The sequence below is a fragment of the Colossoma macropomum genome, unplaced genomic scaffold (assembly GCF_904425465.1).
Source record: "Colossoma macropomum unplaced genomic scaffold, Colossoma_macropomum, whole genome shotgun sequence".
NCBI lineage: Eukaryota > Metazoa > Chordata > Actinopteri > Characiformes > Serrasalmidae > Colossoma > Colossoma macropomum.
Window position 1 is genome coordinate 18,847,482 of NW_023494803.1, and position 18,968 is coordinate 18,866,449.

General features: G+C 38.3%; 2 protein-coding genes across 2 annotated transcripts; one reads left to right on the forward strand and one right to left on the reverse strand.

Annotated features, from left to right (window-relative positions):
• Positions 1-249: 249 nt before the first annotated feature.
• LOC118823933 (sodium/bile acid cotransporter-like) lies at positions 250-8,237 on the reverse strand. Its single transcript, XM_036593801.1, has 7 exons — positions 8,132-8,237; positions 6,441-6,503; positions 4,794-5,225; positions 3,449-3,653; positions 2,812-2,990; positions 2,052-2,251; positions 250-845 (listed from the first exon to the last, which is right to left on the reverse strand). The coding sequence occupies exons 3-7, from the start codon at positions 5,204-5,206 to the stop codon at positions 796-798; spliced, it is 1,047 nt and encodes a 348-aa protein (XP_036449694.1). The 5' UTR covers positions 5,207-5,225; positions 6,441-6,503; positions 8,132-8,237; the 3' UTR covers positions 250-795.
• A 4,076-nt stretch (positions 8,238-12,313) lies between these two features.
• Positions 12,314-18,192, forward strand: LOC118823753. Its single transcript, XM_036593539.1, has 3 exons — positions 12,314-12,405; positions 13,861-13,985; positions 17,272-18,192. Exons 1-3 carry the CDS (start codon positions 12,403-12,405, stop codon positions 17,852-17,854), a joined length of 711 nt encoding a protein of 236 aa, XP_036449432.1. The 5' UTR covers positions 12,314-12,402; the 3' UTR covers positions 17,855-18,192.
• The last annotated feature ends 776 nt before the right edge of the window (positions 18,193-18,968 follow it).

Genomic DNA, 18,968 nt, shown 5'->3' on the forward strand with positions numbered 1-18,968 from the left:
TGAGGCAACTCATACATTACACATAATCTATATTGCAAAACTGTGGTTTTGAGACACTGCAGACATGATCTCCACCATCCTCTCTTATTACCTTCAATGTGTTAATGATGATGAAAACTCATCAAATAAAAATTTACAGTGATGGTGGTGAATAATAAGGAGATGGAGCTGAAAGTGTCTGTAAGCATTTGGGAAATGGAAACTGAAACTGAACGGTGACACTGATAAACAGCAAGGGGGAACACAATATTCTTAACTTCCACTTTTATTGGATTTTATGACAATTAAACCACAAACAGTTGACAATGTGTTTCATAGTGAAAATACTGCATTTAACATTTATATATTCTTTGTGGTTTCAGTTGGTAAAATCAGTGTTATTTACACAAGTTTTACACTTGTCAAATAGCACTGCTAAATTAAATAGCATAGCTTAGCTGTATAATAAAAAATAAAGATAAGTTTAGCTTCTACAATATGGATTTGTGAAACACCTTATCTTGACCTGTCAGATCTTAAGACAAAAAGAAAGGAAGTGTCTAATACAACCCTGGTTTTGTAGAATACTACAAGGAAGACTGCACCATTTTTGTAACAATTAAAGTAAAAGTTCCAAAATGCCCAAAGAGGGTTTTCAAATCACACATCACATCAGTCAGTACAAAGGCTTTTAACAGGATACTGAAACCAACGTACTGTGGTTGCTTCACATGCTCTACATTCTCTGAATTCTTATTGCTTGTTTTTTTGTTGCGTTTGGTCATCTTTAGTGGTCAGAAGCAGAATCCTTCAAGTTCAGTGGACTGTCTCTTCAGGTTTGTCAACTGCCAGATATGCATTTTTTTCTGTCAGAAATGCCAAAGAAAACACATTACCAGCATATGGTGTTAGTCTGATGACTGAAGCAGCTACCTCTATTAATATATGGCTTCTTGAAGATCATGAGTATACACTACCATTCAAAAGTTTGGAACCACTTATCACATTAACCATTTTTATTATTTTATATACAATAATAACTACATGATAATAAAAATCATTGATTCAATGTTACAGTTCAGACACCGCTTCTAAAGAGTTTATTCAGCAACCATTACTGACACAGGGGTTCAATTCCACACAGCTTGTTTAATCTTCATAGCAATGCATCATCAATAGAATGGGACGCGCTGGAGCAGCTGCACAAGCGCCTAAGGTCACTATACTCAATGCCGAGCATATTGAGTATAGAAGCATATAAAGCCCCCCCAGACTGGCCTGGGGAGCAATGGAACTGTATTCCCTGGAGTGATGGAGCTCCATCTAATACTTTCAGGATGAAAAGAACTAACATCCAACATCAGTGCCTGACCTCACTAATGCTCTTGTAGCTAAATGCAATCAAAGTCTCACAGCAATCTAATGTGAAGCCTTGTCAGAAGAGTAGAGGCTGTTACTGCAGTAAAACAGGGACAAACTCCCTTTTAATACCCTTGATTTCAGAACAAGCGTTGGATGAGCAGGTGTCTAACTTTTGGACATATAGTATATTTTAGAAGTGTTATTCAATATTTCAGGACCAAGAGCTTACTAAATAATAAATAATACACTGTAGTTTTCTATATTAATAGATCATTACAGTATGTTATTTGTCATTAATAATTTCTTTCAGCTTAATTATGAAAATTAATGCTATACAGATTTCTCTTTCAATTTAGCATCATCTACAATTCTTTATCATTCTGGAGACATCTAACATTTCTTGGATGTGTTTTTATGGCTTCCTAGTGTCCTGCTAATTATTTGAACCTGTGAAGCTCAGTCATTTCCTAGCTTTGTCTGCAACCAGTTTAGTTTAATATCGTTAAAACTATATCCCAAGCTTTTGAACTGTAGTGTATCAGAGATGCATCCTTCAGGTAATGTTAAATTAAAATATTAATTACATCAGCCCACTTCAGTTGTTGACCAGACAAAGGCTACGTCTGTAGATGGAGTACTCAAAGTCCTTCCAGGCCAGCCTCTATTTTTTTCTACTCTTATATGTTCCTTTAACAGACAGGATAACTTACCTTCGGTTGTGGCTTTACACCTTTGGTAGCATCTGAAGAGGATGATGAAGAGCAGAGCCTCACCACCCTGGAATATGATGTAAATTAGGGGAAAGAGAAACAGCGGCCCAATGACCTCTGGAGGGAATGCCACTTTCAGAATGGTGGAGCACAGCTGGATGTTTTGACAGCCGGTCTCCACAGCAATGGTCCTCTTGCACCTGGAGAGAGACCCAGAAACTGGAATTGTCCAGTCTGCCTTTCTTTGTAATCAAACTGGTCAACCATGCTAGATTTAGCATTTAGAGTGACTTATGTATGAAAGCTGGATTTGAAAGCGGATGTAAAATGCTCAAAATGCAGTTTATTGGGAGCGTTAAGGAGCCATTTATAACAGTTGTGTGGTTGTATGTACCAAAAGTGGCCATTTTCCAACCTCTCTTTAATCCTTATAATTAAAAAGGCTGTTTTTTGTTACTGTGCCTTTAGGACTGATATATGTAAATGAGCTCCACTTTAAGACAGGGGTGCCCAGTTTGATGATTTACCTGTTCAAACACATCTGAGTCAAACTCATCGGTTAATTACCAGGTTTAGTGGCTGTGTTTGAGTAGGGAAACTACCAAGCTATGGACACCAGCTCTCCAGGACCAGAGTTGTACACCCCTGCTTTCAGACATTTTAAACAACCTAAATGCGTCCTTTAATTTAAGTAACCTAGTTGTGCATTATTGAAAACTTACATTTTCAGATTTTCTAAAAAGACATACTCAGTACTCACTGGCCGTTCTGTTTGAAGAGAGTTGACAAGATGTACCCGAGCAGGTAGCCTATTAAAGGCATGAGAGAGGCCACTGCCATGAGCTGTGGAGAGAGCACTAACCACACCATTCCACCAAGAGCGACGCCGGACATCACGCCGATCGCCACAGAAGCTATTAGCAAGATGCTAAGGCCAACCTGTAGAAGACATAAACATCATGTATCCTTCATTCTGTCCTCCTACATGCAATCACATTCTGCTTGAAGTTTAAGCAATTCTTTAAAGTGGAATTCTGCATATTCATTGGTATCGTTCTAGAGAGTGTTTTTTTAGTAAATAAAATTACTATATTTGAGATGTAGAAATTGTGACCCCTGGTTCCCATCACCACCACTGCAAAGAACTGGTAACTTTCTCTACCATTTCACATCAAACCACTGTGAATGGCTTTGTTTACATCTCAAGAATTGAATTAGGCAGAAAGTTTGAAAAATGGGAGGAATTCTCCTTTAAGCAGGAACCACAGTGAAAATTATCGCTAGCAATACATTTACCCTTTAATATAACTTTATGCCTAGCTCAGGTTGTCGTATGATAAAAGCCTATGTCCAAGAAACAGATGGACATCTGCCCCCCCTCTGATTTACTTACATACCTTTATTATCATTTGTGAGTAACGTGAAGCCCAGTGGTTGATGGCAATGCCCATGGCACAGGGCACTAAGGTCATGATGAGGGCAATGATGATACCAGCATAGGGAACAGCATTCTCCAGACCAGAGAACCCTTGGCAGTATAGATAAAGGAGTAAGGGCATCACGCCCAGTGCCGTGACTGTGGAGCATGTGGTCATCACAATACTGTGGAAGAGAGAGTTTTGGTATCACTGGAAATAAAACATAAAACATAAAATGTGCCATAACTGTTGCACAAGCCACATTTTATGTTTTACTGTGTGTAGTATACTACATTCAGTACACAGTAACTATGCAAACATGTGCACATGTTCTCTGTAAAGGATGTGTGACATATTTTCACTTAGATTACTTAAATTAACAAAACATCATTTGATCAGGGGAGCTCAAACTTTTGCATGTGACTGTAGGTGCTCTTTGTAGGTATGCAATTACTGACTGTAGTACCGCTATTCCTATCCCACTGTTATGCTGAATAGTCCACTATTAAAAATAAACTGGTCAGTGGTGGTCCAATGGTTCCTTTCTGTTGGATGGTGTAGAGGGGGCTGATAAATTGTACAGCAAATCAGTAACTGTAAATTTACATAATGCTCCTACATGGTTAGTGTTTCTGATAAAATGGTCAATGAATGTCGGTTAGACATGTGCCAATAAATTCAACTCTGATGTTGTTGTCATGGACACAATGAAATACGATCACTGCATTTTAGTCAAACAAGTCACATTTTCGCCAGAGATTTATTAGATCCGCAGAGTAGCTTTGCTTTCACAAGCTCACACTACACTGTCCCACTGAGACCCCACATTTTATTTGTTGTTTGTACAGCTTTTTTTGTGTGTTATTGCTCTGAGCATCTTCACAGTTGGCTGTAACAGTTCACTATCCTTCCCTTGCATAACTGAATGTGATAGCTGGAGTACCAAGCGTCTACCACCTGGCCAAAAAAAAAAACTCTTGGGAGAACCAAAGACATGATGGACATTAAGACTTCCAAAATACTGCTGTGCCATTATACAAAAGCCCATTAGGGATGCTTTTTCAAAGACAGAAATTCCCAAGATGTGTTACCATCAGCACTTCCGAACACTACATAGATTGTTTTTTTCTTAAATAATATCCTATTATTGTAAAGTGTGATAAAAGTGATAGTGTGATAAAAGGTAATTATTAAAATATGCCCCATGTAAGCATAACCAATAAGCTGGCAACTCAGTGTTATGTGTGCCTTTTAAGTCCTAATGAAGACCTTCCATAAAGCCCTTGATAAATATGAACCACTGAAGTAAGTCTGTTCAAATTACCTTAGGTTCATGTCCCCCTGGAGAGCGAAAGCAAAAATATTGGAGAGGTTCCCACCAGGACAGCATCCACAGATCAGCACAGTGACCGCCTCGATGGGCCCCAGCTGAAAGACCTTGGCCAGGCAGAAGGCAGTGAGAGGCATGATGCCGAACTGAGCCACCAGAGCTATTAGTACACCTTTCGGCTGGAGGATGTGGGCCTTGATTTTGGCGATCTCCATGGTGCAGCCAAGGGAGATCATGGTGATGAAGAGGATGATGATGGTGATGATGTTAATGGCCTTGTCCATGGCTTGAGAGATGGGGTGCTGGAATCCACTAGTGATTGTGGTGTTTTCTGAGGTGATGTTAAAGAGGCCATAGCTGAAGCTGTAGCTGACAACTCTTCTGTAATCTTCTGTCACGTTCATCATTGCCTTAGGTCCTCCCTACCTGTAATTTAAAAACACAAATGAATTAGAAATGTATTTATATTATTTTAGAAATCAGCAATAACTACTGGCTGTGCTGGTGGGGGTCATGGAGGGCTAATGTCTTTGAAGGACCTCTTATCCTCTGCTTTTTACACATTTTTGCCATCCATGACTTAGGTGTCATGACTTACAACTTATGGATCTTAATTTATGACTTATGACCCATGACCTATGCATCAAGACTCATGCCTTCAGGCTCCTCAACTCATAATTTAAATATTCCTGTCTTCACTGATTGAGTTGCACTCAACTCATAATCTAAATATTGCTGTCTACACTGACTACATCTGCACTGTCAACTACTCACTGCACTGTTTACCACACCGCTTACATCAAAATCAACCATGACTGTTACTGAACCAGGACATGATTGCTGTTACATTACACATACCCAACATGCAACACTTGTCACTTTACTTTTTGACATTAATCCTCTTTATGTTTATAGTGTAAGATTCTGTTTTATTTATATATCATTCCATCATTATTTAAATTTTTCTTTTATATTGTATTTTTTATGTGACTTGTTGCAGTGCTGAGCTGACCTGCTTTTCTTATGTAGCACATTTCACTGTACTGTTGACCCTGTGTTAACCAACATATTACTAGTAAATAAACTGAACTGAAATTGTAAAAACATAATACTTTTAGCCAACATTAGAGCAGCAACATGTTTGAACACTTTCTGAAGACCACCTTGTGGCCATCCACCAGCAAAATGGAAAATTGACTTAGATATTTTTAAATAATATAATCATATAAAACATTTTCCCCCATTATACTGTTATCAGATTAACCCGGACACTGTTGGCTCTCTGTGTGTTATATATTGTGAATCTGTGTTGAGCTGCTAACGAGCAATGAGGAATGAAAGAGCAGATCCCCCTGCTGGGAAAATGATTCACACATCTGCACAAAGACAGCGTTATTGAGCGTTACTGAAGGGGAAAAAATGCATAGTACAAAAAATGAGGGACCTCCAAAACTGATGGCAATTGCATTTTATGCTTCTGTGAAAAGAGGCGAAGATATAGCAGTAATGAGTAAAGAAAGTACTTGTAGTTTCTTTTTAAATTTATTCATAGAGAATTTTTTTCACATGATTTTAGTTATGCCACTATTCTAAATGTACTGTAACTTCAAAGTTTTGTGAGCTTTTCAAAAGACCTCTGACCTTTCTGTCCGTGTCGTTTCTCCTTCATTCACTCCAAAGCTGTTATCCTTCTTTCGTTGTGCCCTAGAATAGGAAAACAGAAATAAAACCTCAACAAAAAAACATGAAACATGCTGAGGGAAAAAACACCTTGATACCAAATGATAGTTTGGTCAACTAGAATTTTGAATGATTTAGGCAAGTATCATCAGAGCTTTTTGGCAAAGTATAATGGCCTTATTTGTCACTTAGTTGAATCCCTGCTGGCCTGAGGAGCCTCTAAAAGAGCTTGTGACTTTCAGCTGCTAGAGAAACTGAAAAAGGAGCTTAAACATTCTCTAAAAGCCAGTCTCCTTGTTAGAAGGAATGCAAGCCAGAAGACAAATAAAACTTTGGTCAGGAGCGGGAAATTACATGAGTTTTAGCCCCCGGCAAACTCATTTCCTGAAAGATTACTTTCCTGGACACACTTGGTGTTCAGTGTGTTGCCTGCCTGCTGTGTCTTTGTGATTTACATTATAGTTTCACTTTCCAAATGTAGCAAGTGGTTAAGACCTTTTGCAACTTTATAGTGTAGTGCTGTTTCCCGGGATACTTAGAAGCGTAGTCTCTGATCGGTTCTACTCATACCACAGAAAAAAAGTGGCAAATGTTTATGTGGATACACATGTATGCAAGCTTATTCTCACCAGATAGAGGAGAAAAAAATTGTCCCTTTTTTAGTTTCTGGCAGCAATATGTAGAAATACTTTCTGTCTCAAAACAATGACTTCTTTTCTTGAGAATTCTTGACTTAATATCTCAAAACAATAACTGAAATTCTTGAAATATTGACTTAATATCTCAAAATAATGACTGATATTCTTGTGATTTTAAGTTACTGTCAAAATAGTTGTTAAAGTTCAAGAAAGTAAGTCATTATTTTGGCATAATAAGCCATTATTACAAGATACCAAGTCTAAGTTGACATTTTTTAGAAAATAAGTTATTCTTGCGATATAGTAAGTAAGATTACAAGATGATAAGTGATTGTTTCAACACAGAAAGTGATCATTTCAACATGTCAATATTTTAAGAAAATAAATCATTATTCCAATATAGTAAGCTATACAAGATACTAAATCATTTTTTGACATAGTAAGTCAATATTTTGAGAAATTATCACTATTTTGAAGTACTGTCACTATTTTGATGTACTATGTCAATATTTTGAGAAAATAAGTCATTATTTTGAGCTAGTAAGTCAACATTTTGACATACTCCTTCCAAATACAGAGAAGGATGAAAAACAGTAACAATGGTTTCAATATGTTTGGGCACCAATCATGCCGTAAAAGAGTCAAAGAAATTTGATCATCTTATTGATAACTCCTAGGATAATGAAAACATCTCTGGGCAACGTGTGTCACCAACACTCATTTACTGTAGTCACTTTTGAAATGAAACTAAGGTACTTACTTAGCTGTAAATAAACATAGCATAACAAAAGAGACAAAACTTAAAACAGCGGAGTGCTGAAAGTACACATTGCTTACATTACTGCTAACATCCTGACATTTGGTATGCAAAGTTCTCAGTTATTCAAATTCTGTTGAAAGGCATATCACAATGTTCTGTAACCTGATGCTTTATCAGAATATGAAGTATATGCTAGAATTTACCAATACAAGACCATTTACTACATTATAAATACTGTACATTGTCCTTCTTACCGTCATTGTTGTGAACACGAGTTGTAGCACTGATGCATCTCTGATACTACTTAACCAGACTATTTCTCTCTATTTAGCTCCCCCTCTCTCTCACTGTCTCTCCCCCTCTCACGCCCCTTGCTCTCAAGCACAAACACATTTTCTGGCCCCCTTTTCTCATCCAGAATTTTTCTACTTAACCCCTTTGCTCTCTGCTCCGCAATCTCCGTCACATGCTGTTTTACAGTCACATGAGGTGAAGCCTCCTTCTGTGAAACATGCAACTGTATCAACACTCCTGAGCATGTTGCATACACATCCAGCTGTTTCACCAAGCACCAAATTATCTGACATTTTGTCATTCAAGTGTTGTGATAAGACATAATTCATGAACATCCAACACTTGAACTGTATGTCCAGAAGAATCCAGAAGCCCCTTCTAAGGTCAACAGCTGGTATCATCTCTATAGAAAAGTAATGCCAATGGGACTCTCTGGAGCACCTGCACATGAGCCTAAGGCCACTACTCCCAATGCCAATCATCGGCTAGAGGGGTGTATGCCCCTCAGCATTTGGCTGTGGAGCAGCAGTATGGTTTTGTATGAAGTAAAGGAGCACTATCCAATACCATTGGGATGAGTTGGAATTTCTGATCCTGAACTGATCATCCAACATAAGTATCTGAGCTCACTAATGCTGTTATGGCTGAAAGCAATCAAATCATCACAGCAACGTTCCAACATCTTGTGTAGCCTTCTCTGAAGAGTAGCCACAGCAGATGGACCAACTACTTACTAATAACCTTGTTTACTTGAGAAACACTTGTATGGGAAGGTGTCTACAAACATTTGAACATGGCCCAATCCCATTTCTTATTTTTACCCCTACCCCTTGTTTTCAAATGTCACTTTGTCAACTGAGTTACAAGGGGTAGTGGTTGAAATCTTCCCCTACAAAATGGGACAACCCTCAAACACAAAAGAACATGACTTCACTAACAGGCTATTAGCGCTGCTCTGCAGGCAGTAATAGCAGACGAGCGGTAAAGTTCAGAAACCTCGCTGCTAATCTTTAGTTAAATTAGCGCATCATATGCTTTCAAAGAGGGGGGAATGCGATTATTATTTATTATTGCCCACCACTAATTCTTTGGTGATATGAAGCTGAAGTCAGCTATTCGCCAGCTTCTTGTTTTCCCGTTCCACCTTAAATGGTGCAGCAGTTACGTTACATTCTTCAGGCATCGGTACTGCTGGACTATTTAAGGTGGAATGGGAAATTTAGCTAGCTAGCCACCAGGACATTAGCATTCTACTAGCGGATTTTTACACTTGTTATGAAGAAAATGACCATAATATATTAAAATAATATTAAACTACAACAATACAACGGTTATCGTATTTTTAACAGAGAAAATACTCACATTTGTGGGTTTCTTTGGTCGCTCGCGCAGCCATCTTGACTGTTTTTCGTTTTTTTCTGATAACACTCCGTTTGAAGTGTGCATCTGAAAAACCTCCCTTTGGAGGGCCATGTTGCCCTAACACTTCGCCTTACCCCTCCATCTCAACAAAAATCAGGACACCCTACTCCTAAGCGTGAACGCACAAAACAGAGGGCTAAGGGCTAAGTGGTAGGGGCAAGGGGTGAAATGGGATTGGGCTATAGTTGATGTCACTCAGTTAAGTGAATTTGCTACATTTCAAGCCTCACATTAGGCTTCAAGTCTCACCCCCGTTTACCACCGTTAGCATGTCTGGCAAACTGGCCACACTTACGATTGCTGGACTAAAGTAGTCCCTGTTGGCATTCATCTTGGTCAACAAAGTGCCTCTCGTTTGTGCTGAGCATTCCAGCACTGAGATACTCCCTCAGCATAAAGCTTGTCTGTTTTCGTGCAGGACCTGAGCACCGTGGGAAAGGTTCCCCACAATATTGTTAGAGCTGATTGTGTAAGTGGTCTTTAATTGTGATGTTGGCACTTTGTTTGGCTGTGCTGCTCACTCCCCATGTTCTTGGAGCAGTCAAGCCTGGACCTGTGCCAGGGGCAATGGGCCTCTTTGTTGAGGTCATCTTTACTGCTGGCCACCTTTTGATTTTTGCCTGAGAGAGAAAACAAAGGATCCGCAATACAGAACAAAAACATGTTCAATAGTCTGAAAAACTGACCAGTTTGTCCCCCTTGCTGTTCTTCTCAGAAGTGTGTTAATTCTAATGGTACGTGTACTCAAGAAAAAAAAGAGTTGGACAACTGGTTGCCTTATTTTTACCCAGTGAACTTGAAATTAATGTGAGGTTAGTATTGAACTGAAAGTCAAATGAAAGGATTTGTGGAATACATTTAGGACTGCTTTCCCAGACATGGATTAAGCCTAGTCTTGGACTAAATTGCATTGCCAGTGGTAAACCTCTACTGGAAATTCTTTTCAGTCTAAGATTAGGCTTAATGTTGTTTTGGGAAACCAATTCTTTTTAAATAATTTAATCAGTTTACTGTTAGGCCTTCATTCATCTTTGTACTGTTTTAACACTTAATTGCAAATTCAAGTGGTGATCTTCACATTAAATGAACATACATTTGCAAAGAAACAAAATTATACTGCCACTTTGATTTATAGTTCAGTAAATAGAATGGTGGTGGCTGAGCAGCCATGCAGCAGAGTTTCCTTGGGGGATATTCAAATGAGTCTGCAAGATTAGATTGCTTGCTATTCATACCTGATGGCAAACCTCAAATAACGGCAAATAAACCTCAAGCAATCACTTTACCCTTTACTGTTCTCTACATTCAAATAAAATCTTAAGACTGTGAGAGACGTCTTTCTGGTGCTACAATGTTTTGCCGCTCTTCTCTTTACACCACTTTGCTCCCTTTGCTTCATATGAGGGAAAGTACAGACGGTACATGCTAACAGTGTCCTGTGGGTAGTGTCCTGTGACCACTCATGAAGGACTAGAGGGTGACCAACACAAACTGTGCAGCAACAGATGAGCTATTATCTCTGACTTTACATCTACAAGGTGGACCAACAAGGTAGGAGGGTCTAATAGACAGGACGCTGAGTGGACACAGTACTTAAAAACTCCAGCAGCAACACACACTAACACGTCACCACCACGTCAGTGATCACCCAAATAATCTGTGGCGGTCACTGCAGTGACTGCCTTTGCACTGTGTCAGCATTTGACAAGTAGTATGAAGTTAAATTGTTAAAATTGTTCCTTTCCTTAAGGGTGCAGTGTGTAAGATTGGAAGGTGTCTGTTGGAAGAGAACTTGCTCCCTATGTAGGTATGAAGGGCTCATTCTAAGCTAAGGAGAATTCAACAGTTCATAGTTACAGGTGATTTTACACCAATTGTAAACTATATTCAATATCTGGCGGCACGGTGGCTCAGTGGGTAGTGCTGTCGCCTCACAGCAAGAAGGGCCTGGGTTCGATTCGTGGTTGGGCAGCCAGGGTCTGCAAGTTCTCCCCGTGTCTGCATGGGTTTCCTCCCACAGTCCAAAGACATGCAGTCAGGCCAATTGGACATGCTGAATTGTCCCTAGGCGTGAATGTGTGTGATGTATATGTCTGTCTGCCCTGCAATGGCCTGGCGACCTGTCCAGGGCGTATCCTGCCTTCCACCCAAAGACAGCTGGGATAGGCTCCAGCACCCCCCATGACTCAGAAGGATAAGCGGTTTATATGATATGCGTGTGTATTCGATTTCTGCTAAAAGCTCCTCATAAATCTTATACACTGTACCTTTAATTGAAATAACCTGCTGAGTTGTCACAACTGAGTTGCCTAGCTTTTTAATAGATAAAAAAGTTGCTGGGCTAATAAAAGACTAATAGAGTTAGTTTAACTTGAGTGGGCAAATTTGTGCAAAGGTAGTGGATTTCAGTTACTGTGACAAAATTCCCATAAGTCACAGTGACCTATTTATATTGAGTTAGTGCAACTATTATATGTCAAAACACTCATTTTGAGGTCAACAACATGAATGGAGTTAGTTCAATTTACTCAATTTACTTAAGTGTAGACATATTGTACACACATATTTTATTTTGGCTGAAGTGCCACTGTTCACGTATTCTTCCTGTGTTCTTTCTATGTAGGGCCACTCTTTCTTGACTAAAGAAGTTTTTTTTCCTTCTTAGCAATAGTCACATTTGTGGTGAGCCTCTGTTTGTGCATTGTATTTCTGGACTAGGTTCAATAAACACTTCCTTTTCCTGTCAGACTTTGCTGAGAAACTTCTCTCTGTCTCCGTGCAGCTCGCCTCAAGGTTCCTGACAGCCAATATGGCAAGTTATATAATTTTACCCTTACTTGTTAATATTTTCATATATAGGTTTATCTCTTTATCTCTGTGCTCTTCTTTGCTGGCATCTTTTGTGTCTCCTATACTTTTTGGCATGCCATAATAGATTCCTTAAAAATCCTACAAGTTCTATCAGCATTTTCTGTATGTTTGATATGTATTTATTCAGATAGAGGTTGTAGTATGAGTTAAATCAAGTTATGTTGAGTTTGGAGCCTGTAGACTCTTGCATGGGTCATATTTGTATATGTAGGCCTGATAACAAAACAGAAAAGGTAACAGGTCACATTTGGCCACAAAACTGAAAGCAACTCTTATGTTATAAAAGTACAAAATGAACATCATAAAAAATAGCACTTGTGCATTAGGAGGAGTGTTTCAATTTGCTCCACTTAGGCTATATTTAAACATTCAAAGCTTAGGCCCAACCCTCCCAAACAAAAAGACAGAGGAAAACTATTAGGCTATAAGGGAGGGACAGCACGTGCAGCCAGGTAGCATTTTGCCAGAGACATTATAAAGGAGGAGACAGTTCACTGGCTGGAAAATGAATGAGAAAGCTCATATAACTGATCATAGTGTCTGTTTACCAGGAAAGTTCCAGCTTTCTATAAAAAGAGCCAATCAGCTTGCTGATTAAGCCGCTAGCGGGAAAAGCTCCCCTTCGTTGTGGAGACATGCGCATGGAAATTAGTAGCCAAAAATGTTTATGCTGTGTTTGTCAGATTTTATCATTGATTTCAAATATGTTTTTGAAATGTTGATTTGGCTTGTAGTTTAGGCTTAATAGATCTCTCCCCATTTAAAGAAATAGGAGGCCGGTCTTCTGTGAGTGGAAATAACTACCCGGTGGCGTTGCAAAGATGGCTGTTGAAGGGGGCAGACTTTCTTATACGCTCTTGTAGTTCACTGGGAACCTGAAATTTTTCCACTTTGAAAGAAGCAGGCAGGTTTTCAAGCTGCTGTGTGTCATTTGCACTCACCATAGTGTGACTGACTCAGCTTGAGCCCAGCTTAGCATGGCATGTTGCTAACTTGCTAATGGCTTAGAACTTAAGGTTTCCGGGTGGAACTCACATGTTATGTTCATTAATCTTTGCACACGGGCTACCGCGTATTCTCTGTAAACCATAATGTCCGTGCTGTGACAGTTCGGGATGAACACACACCGTTACACCCCTACAACATACAGTGCATCCCTAAAATGCAGCCAGTACAATATGATGCATGCAAACCCTTCCATGTTAATCAGAGTAGCCTGATAGCCTGTTATACCAGCAAGCAGTAATAGTAACTGAGGCTGGCTTAGGTGTTGTAATACTGATTTTGCAAGTCTTCAGTGATCTTACAGTGGACTACACCTAACACTGCTGCGGTTGGTATATCTCTGATTGTATTGGTTTATTTCCTGTGCTCGTGTGTGTGTGTTTTTCTCCAGGGTCTGCCTGGCTCACTGAGGACAGTCTTTCTGCTTTGCCTCCTTGTTCTTGGTTGCACAAGTGTTGAAGGTAACAACGTGGATGTTAACACTCTTGCCCGCATTATCCAGTTCTTTAACAACAAGTAAGTATGGTAGCTCCAGCATCGCTGTAAAACAAAGAGAATATAATATATATCTTATGGGACGAGCTGTTCAAGCGCATAATTTTACATTAACTGAGCAGATGTAAAATATATTTCACAACTTCTTCACCTGGGCTTGGCTAAAGAAAACACACCCACAAACACACTACCACACAGTGTGCAGTGTTCAGGATGTAGCTGAGTTACAAAGAATTGTTTACAACTGTTCCTTTTTTTGTACAGTAGTGTGCAAAAGTTTAGGTACCCTGGTTAAATAATGCACTTTGTTGATTTTTTTTGTGAAAAAAAGTTAACATCAGTTTTGTGTGAAACAAACTTGACATATTTATGTCAATTATAATGCACAATTATTATTTATTTTCTAAATTCAACATATTGGAAAAAGAAAATATAAAATGTGGCATGTGCATAAGTTTTGGCACCCTTCCAGTTACTACATAGTAAGAGCCCCTTTGGCTGAACTCACATGTTTCTTGTAGCCAGCTAAGAGTCTTTCTATTCTTGATTTAGATTTTTCGTTCCACTCTTCCTTGTAAAACGCTTTTATTTCAGAAATACTTATGACGTCTTGCATGCACAGCATGTTCAAGCCTGGGGACTGTGAAGGCCATTTCAAAGCCTTAATAGTTCGATATGGATTCTGAGGTATGATTTGGATCATTGTCTTGTTGTAATATCTAACCTCCTTCCTTCTTCTATTTCTTCACTGATTGTGGAACATTATCTTCCAGATTTGCTGATATTCAGTGAAATCTTTTTCATTTCATCAGAAAACAGCACCTGATTTCAAAATACCTCTGGTTTATAAAAGTGTTGCAGACGTCAGACATTGATTTTTGTGATGAGATCACATTTAACTTCTGGATACCTTTCCATGCAGATGAATGTTTGCAGAGTGGACCACTACATCATTGTTCTTATGCCAGCCAAATCTTTCTGTAGATCTTTGGCAGTGATGTGGGGGTTCTGCTTTGCATACCTGTCCAGTCTATAAGCTTTTTTTTTTATTTGTTCTTGGTCTCCAAGATCTTGTCTTGACTTCAACAGTTCTCCTTAATTTCCATTTCTTAATGACATTTCGGACAGTGAAAATTACAAGCAGAAAGTGTTAGATGTCATTTATATTCTTCTCTTGCTTTGTAAGATTCAGACCCTCAATCAGCTGCTTAGATGAGCCTATGTGTCACACGTCCTCTGGCTCTGGCATTTGCAAAGCCTCCAGTTCCCAGAACTCTTTGGGAGATCACATGACATTATAAGACATTGTAAAAAAAAATAGTGGTTTAACTGAAAGGCTGCCTAAACCTTTGTGCATGCCATATTTTATTTTAGCTTTTTTTCAATGTATTAATTCAGCAACTAAATTATAATTGTGCATTGAAATTAGCAGAAATGTATGATATATATTTTGCATTTATTCCATGCAGATGTTGCATTTTATTCTTTTTTTTTTCATAAAATAAATGAAATGTGGAATTTGAGCAGAGCACCCAAACTTTCACATAACTGCATGCAGTTTTTCAGTTGTTGACATGTCCATATAAGAGGTCTAAGCAGGGGTCTAAATCCATAAAACTCTTGTTCTAAGTTTTTCTCAATGGGAAAAATGAATGCCATTTTCAAAAATCAATGCGGTGAACAAAGTGTTCCAAACTTGATATGTTTTGTTTTCTGTACATTTTTCCTCTGAACATCACTGGATCCTCCGAAGTGACTGTTTGCAAAATAACAAGCCAATCACGACAACAAACTGCAGTGAGAACGGTGGTGGCAGTTAATTAGTCTGAATAATTAGGCTAAAAGAAAGGTGGCCCTGAGGAACATGTAATTCAGACACAAGCTATCCTGATGATCAGGGAATGGTGGTGTTTTTATTTCATTCTTGATGCAGGAGAAGTTTTGATGAAACTAATTTATGTGCCACACTCACAGCTCAATATCAAAACAAAACTGTATGTATAAAATGATTTTAATGTTTTGTGCAACTGTTTTCACTGGGTAACTGTGAAAACCTGTTCAGATCTCGAGATAGATAACTTGGCAAAAAAATGAATGTAAATATTTAATATTATACTGCATCATTACAGTACATTACTTATAATTTTAATTCCCTTCTTGTTCACAGGATGCTTAAAAAATACTCAACAGAATATCTTAAAATAACTTGCATGAAATAAAAAATAAAAAAGACAAACAGTTTGTAATATTTAAATCCACAGTGAATAAGTTATTATTGTATGAAAAATAATTTAGAAATGGTTAATACTGTAATTAACATTACAGAACAACGTAGAGATGAGATTTTTAGCTTTAGCATTAGCTGTAGTTTTAGTTTTAGTTGTAGTTTCATCTGAAGGAAAATCCTCTTTATTTGTTGTAAAATGTGCTGCTCTTCAATGGCTGAAAGATTTTCCTGGCATGCAAATGTTCAATTATGAGGTTGTTAAGGAGTCGACATATGAATATTGCTTCATGAAAGCTAATACTGCTGCATATAGAATTAACATCATATACACTTAAAAAACTTCTCCAAGGTTTATTTAGTAAAGGCAATGGTTCTCTGTAGAACCATTTCATGCTTAAATGGTCCTTTGCATAGTGACATTGTTCTTCAGATTGATGTACAGTGTATTGTGTATGATTCTATATAGAAGCTTTTTCAAAATGGTTCTACATAGCACCAAAAAAGTGTTCTTCTACTGTTACAAGCATTCAGACCAATAGAAGAACCTTTTTGGTGTTATATCAAAAGGTTCTTAATAGAACCATATACAACACATTCTCCACCAATCTGAAGAACCATTTCACCACGCAAAGAACCAATTAAGCATGAAATGGTCCTATATAGAACTTATGGTTCTATGTAGAACCATTGCCTTTACTGAAGAACCCTGGAAGAACCATCTTTTTTAAGTGTGTATGATGTTAATTCTATGTGCATCATTATTAGCTTTCATGAGGCAAAAGTAAAGCGTGTAAGGCTGTCAACCTTAAAAAATACCCCATGCAAACCAACATGCTTTATCAAATGTGGTAGTTAAGTTGCTCATTAGTAACTACAGTTTGAGTAGTTGGTGTTGTTACATAATAATGTAGAGAGTTTGAAACATTTTGGCGGCATGTTTTTAACAGCATTTATTTTTCACACAGAGAAAAATGGCTTAGACCTGGGGTTCCTTATTTAGGCATGTCGCTGAGTACAAAATTACACACAATAACAGACCTGATATCTAATCTAATTACTACTATTTTGGTTTATTTACAGTTATCAGAAAGTTGAAACAAGTGGTGCTGTGCGCCAGTATGCTGTAGCCATTAACGTCCCAGAAGAGCAGTGCCAAAAGGACTTTGTTCCTGACCAGAACAAGTTCCTAAAGAACGAAGAGGCAGACACTGTGAAGAACCAGACATATAATGAGACCGTAGCTCTGTACCAAGGTTCAGAGCTTATTGCTGCAGGAACACTTGACAGAGGGAAATACAAAAGACACTCAGAGTCCATTCTAATGAACCCTCCTAAAATCTCCCCCATGACAAACCTCTTAAACAAGAAAAAGGACGGCTGTGTGGTGTTCTACACCTACAACTCGCCCTGTGTCGACACCTGCATTAATGAGAAGAGCAATTTCAGCATCCTGAAGATGCTTGAAATTTGGAGCACACGCAAAGGCCTGAAAGCTTTTGCCTTCAAAGATATCTGGAAGTTTGACAAGAAGAAAGATCTCAAAGAGAGATTCAAGGCGATCACCAAGTACGTGCCTCTGTATCGCTGTGTGTCCGCTCAGACGTGCTATGATTGTGTTCAGGGGGACACAATCAATGAGAATTGTGTGAAAGATAATAATTGAGTAGCTGTTAATTACAGGCTCTCTGCTTCTTCCTCAGCCTTTCATTATAGCCAATGCTTCAACAGAAATATGATATGAAGAAGAAAATGAGAAAAATTCTAATAAAAAAATTAAAAACTGGATTAGCCTGCTTAAACTTGTGTTTAAAATTATGCCTGCTATTTGAATTAAAATCTTTTTGTTCAGCACATTCTGTTGCCATTTTTTTATTCATTTGTCATGGGACTGCAACATACTCTATAAAAGTATGCAGACACCCCTTCTAAATAATGAGTTCAGGTGTTTCAGCCACACCCATTGCTAACAGATGTGTAAAATCAAGCAAATAGCCATGCAATCTCCATAGACAAACACTGGCAGAAGAATGGGTCGTACTAAAGAGCTCAGTGACTTTAAATGTGGCACTGTCACATGATGCCACCTTTGCCTCATGTCAGTTAGTGCAATTTGTACCCTGCTAGATCTGCCTTGGTCAACTGTAAGTTCTATTATTGTGAAATGGATGTGTCTAAGAGCAACAACAGCTCGGCCACAAGGAGATAGTCCACTAAGTGCTGAACCACATAGCACGAAAAAGGTTACTCCGGAAGCAACATTAGCATAAGAACTATTTATGATTTATTTGTTCAGTTATATGTATATGTATCGTTTTTCTGGTTTTTTTACATAATTTGAAAATGCCTGTTTCTCTTTACATTGTGTGTAAATTTCATGATGAATGGACTAAAAGAAATGACCTAAAATGTCTTGGATAACATTCTGCTTCTATTGACTTACATTAAAAGGAGGTTTTGTCTTTGTCCTGTAAAGTTACTAATTATGCAGAGAAACAGATGGACTACAGTTTGTAAGTGTAGAACTACAAAATGCACCTATGTAGTAAATGTAACTGATTAAATGGACAGTGAACATAGAAACGAGGAGGTGGTCATAATGTTATGCCTGATCGGTGTATATATGTGCGTGTGTGTGTGTGTGTGTGTAGACAGAACAGCTTGGTTTACCAACACTGATCTCTACAATTCAATAATAACAAAAAAGAAGAACTTAGAAGAAGAAGTGTGTTTTTCTCAGCATGTGCTTGTTAGCAGTCATTTCTCTAGGAGAGAAGACT

What these genes read in the sequence shown, in the direction of transcription:
- LOC118823933 (XM_036593801.1), bottom strand. Translation starts at nt 5,206, where the DNA reads ATGATGAACGTGACAGAAGATTACAGAAGAGTTGTCAGCTACAGCTTC. An exon ending in ACTCACAAATGATAATAAAG is followed by an intron (nt 2,991 to 3,448) that starts GTATGTAAGTAA and finishes TGTCTTCTACAG; the next exon opens with GTTGGCCTTAGCATCTTGCT. An exon ending in GTGTAAAGCCACAACCGAAG is followed by an intron (nt 846 to 2,051) that starts GTAAGTTATCCT and finishes CATTTCTGACAG; the next exon opens with AAAAAAATGCATATCTGGCA.
- LOC118823753 (XM_036593539.1), top strand. An exon ending in ATCCAGTTCTTTAACAACAA is followed by an intron (nt 13,986 to 17,271) that starts GTAAGTATGGTA and finishes GTTTATTTACAG; the next exon opens with TTATCAGAAAGTTGAAACAA.